General features: G+C 42.1%; 1 protein-coding gene across 1 annotated transcript in view; it reads right to left on the bottom strand.

Annotated features, from left to right (window-relative positions):
- Window positions 1-10,246, bottom strand: part of LOC129332774 (WASH complex subunit 2-like) — a 74,866-nt gene extending 64,620 nt beyond the window's left edge. Inside the window, exons 1-2 of the mRNA XM_054984013.1 lie at window positions 10,065-10,246; window positions 334-498 (exon numbers count right to left, since the gene is read on the bottom strand). Of these exons, the coding sequence (XP_054839988.1) occupies window positions 334-498; window positions 10,065-10,199 (300 nt within the window). The 5' untranslated portion in view covers window positions 10,200-10,246. The remainder of the gene's footprint in view (window positions 1-333; window positions 499-10,064) is intronic.
- Window positions 10,247-12,340: the final 2,094 nt, after the last annotated feature.

The following is a 12,340-nucleotide window of genomic DNA, read 5'->3' as shown; positions in this document are numbered from 1 at the left end:
TCTCAGGCTGCTAGAGGGAGAAACGAAAGTGATGATTAGAGAATTTGCAAAATGAAATCAAGACACAGCATTGGCAATGGTTCAACACATAGAACGGCATGGATGTAGGGGTACAGACGTGACACAAACAGTCATGTGATGGTGCCAGTTATCATGGCTGTTGGTCCACAGGATCCACTCTGGGCCGTGCCACTCTTTTGAGACTGCACCCTGATTTAAACCCATCGTAACAATAGTGCTTGTTAAGTACTATTTCTTTCAAATCACCTCCTTGTATCACAGCAGGAAACCGGCATCAAGCTCTACCAGTTCATTCCAGAACAAACCACTCACGTTTTCAATGAACTGCGTATTTGACAGCATGAGGAATCCATTGAAGACATTGTGCAGGCGGCAATCGGTATTTTTGGTCTCTTGGACCAGCCCATCCACTTGCTTCTTGATTTCATGAGTCCTGGAGATCGTTTGCTGCGAGAACTCTTGTAGGAAACGCAAAAGCTAAAACACAAAAGGCAAAAATATACTGCTCAAAAATTGTGAAGCCACAGCAGGCCTACGCCACTCTAATAATCCAAAGAAAGAGGAGGATTATGAAATACAAGAATTAGTCACTAATAAAGAACCAGAATGATTTAGTGGCAATTTTTGTACCTCATGGTACTTTGGGTACTTTATTTTGTACTTTGCAAAAAGTACTTTGGCACTTTTTGTACTTTACATAGCCAGAAGGGAAGGAAGTAAAGTTGGAGGAGCACACTGGGAATAGGATGCTGTCCTTAAGCTGGCTACATTTTCAAGCCCAATGGATAGAATGAGAAACTACCTGTGTATGTGTGGATGGGGGGGTTAAAGGCAAATGGATGGAGGAAAGGTCTATCAACAGCTACTAATCCTGGTAACCAAATGCAAACTTCACATTCAGAAGCAGTAAATCTCTGCACAACCAGGGCCAGGAGACAACATCAGGGGAAGGACTCTGCCTCTATGCCCTGTTGCTGACCCTCCAGAATAAGTGGTCGGCCACTGTGTGAGACAAGATGCTGGGCTAGATGGACCACTGGTCACATCCAGCAGGGCTCTTCGTATGTTCTCGTCTGACCACTGGAAGCTCAAATTATGCAAAACAGTTAACAGAAATTGGTTAGGACAAGCATTACCCACTGTGTAATGACCACATGCTTAGGAAGTTTGATTTCCCAAGCCTATTACTAATAACGATATCACAGGGGATTCGGAGCAGCTCCGTTACCACGGAGCTTTAGATTAGCACAACCAGCATGACCAGCTTATGAACAAAAAGGGAGGCCACACACAGGCCATCTACCTTATCATCTCCCCCTGCCCAAAGGAAGACAGACAGCCCAACCCACTGCCTTCCATAAGCAGGACTGTGTGCCCATAGCAGCTGCTCCTTTGTTTTAGAGCAATGGGATCTCAGGCAGGAAGAAAAAAATAACATGCACATTGGAGCCCTTAAGGTTGGTGGTCTGCCCTGTGAGGATATAGCCAAGGCTCTCTCTTACGTCACACTAAGACTTGTGTGTTATATGACAGGTCATGGAGCTCTCCAAGTAACTCCAGTTTGAAAAAACATTAGGAACACAATAAAACTCACTACAAAGTATGAGTCCAATATAAAACAGATTAAATAGATTAGGAGGCATATCTACTTATGACATGAAATATTCAACCATAGCCTTACATTTTAAAAGCCTCTACCTTTTCTGGAGAATGCACTTTTACAATGCCCATAGACACAATATACGCAGAGATGGGCTAAAGTACATTGGAAACCCTCTCACCTATATGCATTTGCCCAAACATGGGCACAACAGCCTATGAACAGCTGTAGGCATGTAGGGTGCTTGTACTCAAATTTGGACAAGAGCGCAGAAAGGATGGGGGCAGCAAGCTCAGTCTTCAGTGACAGGGTCAGCACGCCACTCAACATACATTGGCTTGTCCCTTCATGTACCACGAGGCTTGCACTGTGCAGAACAATGGGCAAAATTCTCCCTAGTCTTTGTGTTCTGACAGGTTGCAACTATCTCTCCAGCATTTATAGGCAACAGAAAGAAACAGAATAATGGAAAGGAATACAGACTATAAAAAGTCATTCCGAAACCTAGGAAGATCACTTCTTTGGAAAGAAAACGTGGATGCCTTTAAGAACATTCATACCCCAAATTTACCTTGACCACATTATATTTTATTGCAGTGCAAAAATATGTGCACACTCAAAGTCAACATTACCACAGCCGGAAGACAAGGAATAGGCCTTCAAGGATAGACAGCCGAGGAGGGGGCGGGGCGTCAGCGTGTATGCTAGACGCGTGAGTTTCAGGCTCCTGGATCTTCCCTTCCCCCGACTGAATTATTAGCTCCTTAAAGTGATCCTAACAAGCTACAACTATGGGCAAGACAGGAGGAAATAAAAATAAATCTTCAGAGCCGATTTCACAATCAGTAAAAACCTTTTTTTCGGCGGGAGAGCACAGAAACAGCGCTGCAGCTGAATCCCACTCTACAGCCAAAATGGCCTCCGTCATTGCTGAGGAAATAACTGACACAGAAACCCAGGTACAAGAAACAAACCTAAGTATTAAAATAGATCAACTGGAAGATAAAATTGCCAATAGAATGGAGAGACTTCTGAAACCTATGAAGGATCAATTGACTGCAATATCTGAGTCTCTCCAGCAAGTAACTCGCACTGCAGACTCTGCTTTAGAGCTTAGCTTGTCCTTGCAAAAAGAAACACGCACTCTGCAGGCTAGCGAGAGCTGGATGAGAAATAAAATCATGGACCTGGAAAATAAATGGAAATCAAATAATTTAAAATTTCGCGGATTCTCAGAATCAGAAGAAGGCTCAACTGAGTTAATAGTCTTCCTTTCAGGATGGCTGGCTCAGGAACTACAATTGGAAGACGGTGTGGCACCAAATATTGTAGCTGCGTATAGGATGGGCTCCCTCCGCAACTTAAGAAAAAACACTAACAGAGATATTATTGTTACGTTTATGGACTCACGTACTAAAGAGAAAATCCTTCAAGAGGCTAGAAAAAGAGGCTTTTTCCTTTTTCAAGGGCAGAGAATTCAAGTTTTCCAGGACTTGTCAAGCGAAACCCTTTTGCAGAGAAGAGAGCTTAAACCCATAACCACTCAACTAAACAGCGCAAACGTCAGATACAAATGGGTGGCCTCCTCTAAACTCCAAGTAGTACATCAGGGAAGAACTCTTCAAGCAACGGATCTGTTATCTGGCACATCTCTTCTTAAGGAACTGAACTTATCCTCACCGGATCTGAACAAAAGCTCTACTGTCGCACAGAAATCCTCCACTATGACGGGATGGGCCACGATACCGATGAAAACAACTGCCTGAGGGAGAAAATGCATGCAAGCAACCATCATTTCTTAGAGTTTTTCTCTAGCGTTTCTGTCTGTCAATATTGTTCTTGCCCCTAACATTTCTTCTTCTTCTCTATCTGTAGCTTCAGACCTTTCTGTAACTGTAGTCCTCATCTCTTTTCTACTTCTTCAGTCGGGAGGGGGGGAGGGGGGCTAAACCTGGTACTCATTTTAGTTCCCAGTTGTATAGGATCCTCCAGAAAAGGGGAGAACCTAACCATTCTCCTTATTTGTGTTAACACAGGCAGTTTAGACCTGTGCCTCTGGAGAGATTGCTCCTTCACACGAAGGAGCAGTATTATGTTAACTGGTGTTTTGTTTTTGTTCAAGGGGGTGGGATGGGGTTATTGTATTAATGTTACAGTTCTGTTTGACAACATATATTATGCAATATTCGAGGAACCATACAGAGTAGCTGAAAATAGGTTATCAAAGACTTATTTCCTCATGCTCACAGAGTTTTATCTGTCCGTTATATCATTCTATTTAACACATAACTAATGACAGATAGAATCAAAATTATTACTCTAAATTGCAGAGGATTAAACAATCCTATAAAACTTAAACGTGTTACTACAGCTTTAGTGAAGCAAGGGGTAGACATACTGTTTTTGCAAGAAACCCATTATAGGAAAGAAATGCCTCAGGTATTAAAGTCTAATCGTTTCAATGTGCACTTTCAAGCCCCAGGCTCATCCAGTGCCAGGGGTGTTGCAATCTTAATCTCAAAGAATGTTAGATTCCAATGTGAAGACTCAAAAATAGATCCTAGGGGACGCTTTATTTTTGTCAAAGGGGTTCTGGAAGAAACAAAAATAACCTTGGCATCTATTTACGCTCCAAATGACAAGCAAATTGAATTTCTTCATGAAACTCTATCTAATTTAAGGTTGTATGCGGATGGTGAAATTTTGGCAGGGGGGGATTTTAACTGCATAGCAGATTCAAACCTGGATCGATCCCAAAACAACAGGGTACGTCAGAGAAACAAAGTAAATCGATCAAACCTCAATTTACTATTTGACAAATTTGAGTTTAAGGATGTGTGGCGCTCACAGCACGGCCTAGAGAAAGACTTTACCTATTTTTCTGCCCGTCATCAAATCCATACTAGAATAGATTACATATTGGCTTCCCCCAAAATTTATCATAATATAATCTCTTCCACCATAGGCAGTAAAATCTGGACAGACCATGCCTGGGTAGACTGTTTTTTGACCTTTCCGGAAAAAATAAAACAAGACACTCACTGGATACTGAACAAATCTCTTTTATTACACCCAACAATTAAAAAAGAAATTGAATTAGAACTGGAAAATTATTTCAAAGAGAATACAGAAGGTGAAGTCTCTCAAGCAATAATTTGGGAAGCCATGAAGGCTGTAGTCAGAGGTAAAATCATATCATTAGCCTCATTCTATAAAAAAGAGAGAGAGAAGACTAGATCAGAAATTATATCCAAAATCCATGCTCTTGAAAACAAACACAAAAAATACTGCAATAAGAAAGACTATAACCAATTGACTTTAGAAAGGAAAAAGCTGGAGGCACTTGAGACATCTTCCATACAAAAGAACCTACTGTTCTTAAAACAGAGGTACTGGCACAAAACCCCTAAAACGTTACGCCTCCTAGCTTGGAAAGTTAAAAAGAAATCCTCTTCCAACCAAATTTCTTTAATTAAAAGAAATGGTAAATCTCACACTTCCAATAATAAGGAAATCCTAGATATATTTCGTGACTTTTATTCTACTTTATATAAATCAAAGAATCCAACACCATCTGGTATTGAGGACTTCCTAAGCTCTCTTACAACCTTGAAACAAATTACTCCAGAGCATAAAGCTTCCCTAGATCTACCGATCTCCTCTCAGGAAATCACTGAAGTCATCAAAAATCTCAAACTAAATAAAACTCCCGGCAGAGATGGCTTCCCTGCCGAATTTTATAAAACGTTTATACACATTCTGACAGAACCCCTTCGCCAAACTTGCAATGCAATCCTTTTAAAAGGCAACTTCCCCAAAACATGGTATGAAGCTACAATTATTGTAATCCCTAAGCCAGAGAAGGATGCCACCCTCCCATCTTCTTACCGTCCCATATCATTACTAAATCAGGACGCAAAGATATTTACAGCAGTACTGGCTAATCGTCTGAATAAAATCATAAGTCATTACATACAATCTGATCAAACTGGCTTCATACCAAACAGGAGTATTACAGATAATGTAAGAAAAACTCTAAACATTATCAATCACTGTAAAACCAATCAAATAGAGTCGATCCTGCTCTCATTAGATGCTGAAAAAGCCTTTGACAGCTTAGAAACAAATTATTTAATAAGATTGCTCTCTAGGATGGGATTTGGCCATTCTTTTATTCAGATTATCAAACTATTATATGCTTCTCCTAAGGCCCAAATAAAACTCAATGGATTGAAATCAAAAGACTTTGAGCTCACAAGAGGAACCAGACAGGGATGCCCGCTTTCCCCATTATTATTTGCCTTATCCATAGAACCTCTGGCTGAGGCTATACGGCAAAACAACGCCATTAGTGGCATCACTATTGGAAAACGCGTTTATAAAATTTCCCTGTTTGCGGACGACATGGTCCTTTACCTTGCACATCCATGCACCTCATTACCAGCCCTGGAAAAAACCCTGCATGATTTTGGTTACATTTCAGGTCTTAAAATTAATAAAACCAAATCAGAAATTTACCCTATTCACCTAACTCCAATCATTAGGTCAGAGATGGCTTCTAATTTTACATATCAATGGACCCATAAGCAATGGACTTATTTAGGCATTAAGATACCAGTTGATTTACTGGATATAAAAGAAGCTAACTTTAAACCGTTACAAAAAAAGATAAAAGACAAAATTAAAGAGTGGGCGGAAATGAAGTTGTCGTGGGCAGAAAAGATTAATCTGGTAAAATCTATGATTCTCCCACAATTTTTATTTAATTTCCGCATGCTACCAATTAAACTTACAGATCAAGATTTCCAACATTGGCAAAAAATTATAAACAGTTTTATATGGGATGGCAAACGCCCTAGGATAAACTATTTAACCATGAAACGGTCTGCTAAGAAAGGTGGATTATCAGTCCCAGACTTAAAACAATACTACATAGCTGCCCAACTAGCAAACATCGTAATACTATTAAATACTGTAGAAGGTTCAGGTTGGCCACAAATTGAATCATCACACATCTACCCACACGACTTACAGGATGTGATATGGGCTGAACCTAAGAATAGACCACCTCAAATTCATACTAACCCCTTTCTAAGAACCACCTTAGACATATGGGACAAGTTAAGGCAACATCTTGCTCCAACCATCTCGCCATTATCATCTTTTATAGATCAGAATTGGTTCCCACCTGGCATGGACTTAAATTCTTTTAAATTATGGAAAGTAATTAAACAAAACAGGATTATTGATATAACCAAACATGGGATTATCCTGAACAAGGCTCAAATAGAAAAGGATACTAATGCTACGATCCCATGGTTTCAATACCTCCAAATCAGACACCTACTAGAAAGTCAGCCACTTGTAACCTCATTAAAGCGTGAACTAACTGACTTTGAATATTTACTTAAATTAACACAATCTCATAGGAAAGGTTTAATAGCTAAAATATATGCTATTTTAAACTCAAGGAATGATCAGCTCACATTGAAATACCAAGCAAACTGGAGCAGAGACTGTAATACAATCTTATCTGATGCTCAGTGGTCTTCCATCTGGTCAGGAAACTGCTTGCAATCTAAAGCAGTGAGCATCAGAATGACATCCTTTAAAATAATGGCGAGGTGGTACCTGTCTCCCACTCTTCTCCACCACATTAATCATGAAACGAATCCACTATGCTGGAAACAGTGTGGACAAAATGGAGACTATATTCATCTATGGTGGTCTTGTCCTAAAATTCAGTTGTTCTGGGATCGAATCATACAAAAAATTAAAACAATAACAAACTATGCAATTCCCAAGTGCCCTGAAGTAATCCTGCTAGGACTCTGGGAGGATCAGACGGTCCCATCTACTAGGAAAAATCTGATATTTTTATTGATTGCTGCGGCAAAATTGCTTTTAGCCTCAACCTGGAGACAGGAAAAAACTCCAAGTGTATCACAATGGCTCAGAAAACTATGGGACATTTTCATAATGGAAAAAATAGCGGATCACCTTAAAGGCTTAGATAATCCACAATATCAATCGTGCTTTCTTGTACAATGGCTACCATTTTTAACCTATTGTCATAATACCAATCAGTTACCTAACGTAGATTTACATACACTTAGCTTCTTTGCTATAATGTGACTTCTTATACTCAGTGTATTGTTTTCAATGTTAATATTGGCTGTTTGTTAAAACATCAAGGTTTTCATCTCTTCCATGTATTGCCCATTATGCTGTTGTTTAATTTGGTTATTTGTAGTTTTGGAAAAAGTTATATAAAAATGCAAAATAAAAAGTTTAAAAAAAAAAAAAGGATAGACAGCCAATATGGTGCACATGTGAAACGCTGTCCTCATTTTTAGTTGGACAATTAAAGAAACATGACAATAATGTAGATGACAGAAATGGTGACTGATGAGGAAAACAAGAAGACAAATGCAAATAGCCAGCAACTAGATGAACAGCCAGATAACACTAGCCACCAAGAACACTCATAGATCAAAAAATTATGCTTTTCATACTAGCAGTGTTTGTGGTAGCCTTTCAGAGAGTCAACACTGCAGTACTCTGAGGACAGGAAATCTCTTCGACTGCCATCAGTCAGAAAACCTCACTGCTATATTTTGGATCAGCTTTTTCAAAAGCAGACCTACTGAATAAGCAACTAAAGATTCACACTTTGTTCATTCCACACCAGATTCTTGCTACACGTCGGGGGGGGGGGGGCGGGGGGAGGAGAGACAGAGCTGGGCTACCAAGTCAAGCTGCACACACACTCTCACTATAGGTTTCCCTTGCCAACTAGCAAAGCTCCTCTTTCACACCTCTCTATCAACGGCTGAGCACCTAATTCCAAGCACAACTGGGCCACCCACAATCCACATGTTGGCAGATATGTTATTTACCTGCACTCTTCCAGTTCCTACAGTTACCTTGTTTGGATCTTTTAATGGACACCTTTGACTGATCTTTTATTGGGATTTGTCCTGTATATTGCAGCTTTAATGTAAATTTATATCTATTTTGCATTGTATATTTTATCTTGTACTGTATTTATTCTCGTTGTTACCCACCCTGAGCCTACTTGTGGAGAGGGATCAGATGCTTTGCTAACAAGTTAGGGACTATAGACTTCATCACTATGTTGCCTTACATACTATCTGTTGCTTTGAATATGTGCTCCTATGAGCTATCTGTATTTCAAGTTGTCTAATGTCAGTCCCAGAATTGCTTATGCTGTTCAATATTTCTTCAACTCTGCATCAGATTCTTGCTAATACTATCACTTTGTAAACTTGCATTTACTTACCCTATGGCATTGTTTATGGAAATGTCCTTGACATTGTATGGAATATACTAATTATGTACCAATGAAATGTGCTAATCTCACAATGTGTGATCCGCCTTGAGTCTCAATGAGAAAGGTGGACTATAGATGACATAAATAAATAAATGATAGCTACAGCAGTTGTTGTCTAATGTCAGTCCTAGAATGTCTAAGTTGTCTAATGTCAGTCCTAGAATTGCTTATGCACAGTTTCGGCATGTCTTCAGCTCTGTATCAGATTCTTGCTAATGCTATCACTTTGGAAACTTGCATTTATTTACCCCATGGCATTGTTTATGGAAAGGTCCTTGACACTGTATGGAATGTACCATGTACCAATGAAATGTGCCAATCTCACACTGTGTGATCCACTTGGAGTCTCAGTGAGAGAGGTGGACTATAAATGACATAAATAAAGAGGAGTTAGCTGTGTTAGTCTGTGGTAGCAAAATCAAAAAGAGTCCAGTAGCACCTTTAAGACTAACCAATTTTATTGTAGCATAAGCTTTCGAGAATCAAGTTCTCTTCATCAGATGCATGATACAGAGACTGGTCAAATACAGAGGAGGAGGGAGGAAAAGGAGATGTTTACATATACTAGCAAAGGAATGTTTTGGTTGCTCCCTCCCCCCCCCCTCCCCCCCTAATTGCCTCTTCTCTCTCCTCCTCTTCTCCTCCCTCTTCCTCTGTATTTGACCAGTCTCTGTATCAGGCATCTGACGAAGATAACTTGATTCTCGAAAGCTTATGCTACAATAAAATTGGTTAGCCTTAAAGGTGCTACTGGACTCTTTTTGACATAAATAAATACATCCATAAGCGCTTCCTTCCCCCCTCCCCCCGGCCTCGGTGGGCGCACAGCCGCCAACCCTGGAAGCGGGGGAGAGAGGGGGGGGGACCCGCTGCCCGCCTCTGGAACTGCCTCTCGCAGGGAGAGAGCGGCCGCAAGGGGGACACAAGGAACGCGAACGGGCCCCGTAGGGAGGGAGGCCCAGGGGCCGGGAGAAGTCCCCAGACCCGGCGCCGGAGGGAGGGGACGGCGCGGCCAAGGGAGACAGGCGGCCCCCCCCGCCCTGCCCCAGCCAGGCCACAGGCCCCAGGCCCAGCCCCTCGGCCTCTCACCCCGGCGTCAGCGGCCAAGGACCAGGCCTGGCTCCCGGCGCGGACCTCCTCCAGCGACCAGGCTCGCTCCCACAGCAAGGCCGTCGCCGCGGCCTCGGGGTCCAGCGGAGCCCCTGCCGAGCCAGGCGAGGCCATCCGGGCGACGCGCAGAGCCTGGCCTGACCAGCCGCGCGCCAGCTGACCGCGAGCCCCAAGTCATGTGACAAGGGGGTCACGTGCTTCCGGCAGAGCGCAGGCGCGGCTCGGGCGCCTGGCCGGAAGGAAGGTCCCCTCGCGTTGCCAACCTCCAGGTGGCGACGGGAGTTCTCCCGGAATGTGAGCTGCTCTCCAGAGTGCAGGGATCAGTAGCCCAGCAGGAAATAGCGGCTTCGGAGGGGGGACTCTACGGCGTCGCACCCTTTCCCAGTTCAGCATTCCACGACAGCAATTTCCTGCAGGGGAATTGGTCAGCTCGAGATCTGTTGTCATTCCAGATCTCCAGCCGCCTCCTGGAGGATGGCAACCACCCTCTTTACTTCCTTGAATTTCCCGGACTCTCAGTTCCCAACCTCACCCCAGTATGACAAAGGGAATTCGCAGAGCTTCAGGGAAACCTTCAGGCAATTGTTAATAGGGCTGCCGATTCCGAGTAGGAAATTCCTGGGGAGAGTGGGGTTTGAGGAGGGGAGGGACCTCAGTGAAATATAATGCCATAGAGTCCACCTAGACAGCCATTTTCTTTAGGGAGATTGGCCTCTGTTCTCTGGAGATCAGTCATAATTCCGGGAGATCTCAGGCCACCACCTGGAGGATGGCAACTCTAATTGTTAAAAACCTTGATGTGATCTAGCGCCCTAACATTCACCCTTAAGTAGCAATAGCCATAGTGGATAAAAGAAACTAGCAGTCTTGCATTAGGATGCTCCTACAGCGCTGCCTTATGTATTACCAGTTGCTTTAAATATGTACTACTCGTATATACTACCTATGTGCTACTCCAATGTACTTCATGTTGTCTAGGGTTGCCAGCTCCAAGTTGGGAAATTCCTGGAGATCTGGGGGGAGAAACCTGGAGAAAGTGGGGTTTGGGGAGGGAAAGGACCTTGGCATGGCAAAATTCCATAGCGGTCCACCCCCAGAAGTAGCCATTTTCTCCAGGTGAACTGATCACTGTGGCCTGGAGACAAGTTGTAATTCCGGGAGATCTCCAGCCACTACCTGGAGGCTGGCAACCATAATGTTGTCTCATATCACTCCTAGAACTGATTATATTCTGTTTCAGTATTTCTTCTACCCTGTATTGGATTCTTGCTAACGCTATGTCTTTTTAAACTTATACCTATTTACTCTATGGCATTGTTTATGGAAATGTCCTTGATACAGATTGTACTAATCTCATACATTGTAATCTGCCTTGAGTCTCAATGAGAAAGGTGGACTATAAATGCAATAAATAAATAAATCCTAAACAGAATACTGAAGAGTCCAGCAGCACCTTTAAGACTAACCAACAATGGTTACCATTCCTGATCTATCTGCACGACACCAATCAAGTACCTAACGCGGACCCTTATACATTCTATCTTTTTGCTACAACTTCAACATGGATATTTACTGTACTTCACATAAAGTTATTGCCAGTAATCTTCTAGTCTCTGAAACGATCTTTACTTCCAAGAATTGTTAAGCATTTGTATCCTGTTCATGTTATATGTTGTTAACTAAAGTTTTAGAAAAGTTTGGAAAAAATTACAAAATAAAGTTAAAAAAAGACTAACCAACTTTATTGTGGCATAAGCTTTCAAGAAGCACAGCTCTCTTCGTCAGATCTGCGAGATTGTATTTTCCAACTACAGACTAACACGGCTGACTCCTTTGGATCCTGAGCAGCTTTACTCCAGTCTAAGCCCATTGAACTCAGTGGGCTTATACTGGAGCAGCTCTGTTTAGGATTTCCCTGTTAAGAACAAAATCAAAAAGAGTCCAGTAGCACCTTTAAGACTAACCAATTTTATTTTAGCATAAGCTTTCGAGAATCAAGTTCTCTTCTTCAGATGCCTGATACACTCTGTATCAGGCATCTGAAGAAGAGAACTTGATTCTCGAAAGCTTATGCTAAAATAAAATTGGTTAGTCTTAAAGGTGCTACTGGACTCTTTTTGATTTTGCTACCACAGACTAACACGGCTAACTTCTCTGCACCTGTTAAGAACAGCCAACGTAACAGCCCAGGAACTCTGCTTTGGACTCAGCCTTTGGCACCAAGCATTGCAATAACGGAGCCCCGCGCACGCCCA

This window comes from Eublepharis macularius, chromosome 6 (assembly GCF_028583425.1).
Source record: "Eublepharis macularius isolate TG4126 chromosome 6, MPM_Emac_v1.0, whole genome shotgun sequence".
Taxonomy (NCBI): domain Eukaryota; kingdom Metazoa; phylum Chordata; class Lepidosauria; order Squamata; family Eublepharidae; genus Eublepharis; species Eublepharis macularius.
Note: the sequence above shows the minus strand (reverse complement) of the source record. Positions and strands in the feature narration are given on the sequence as shown.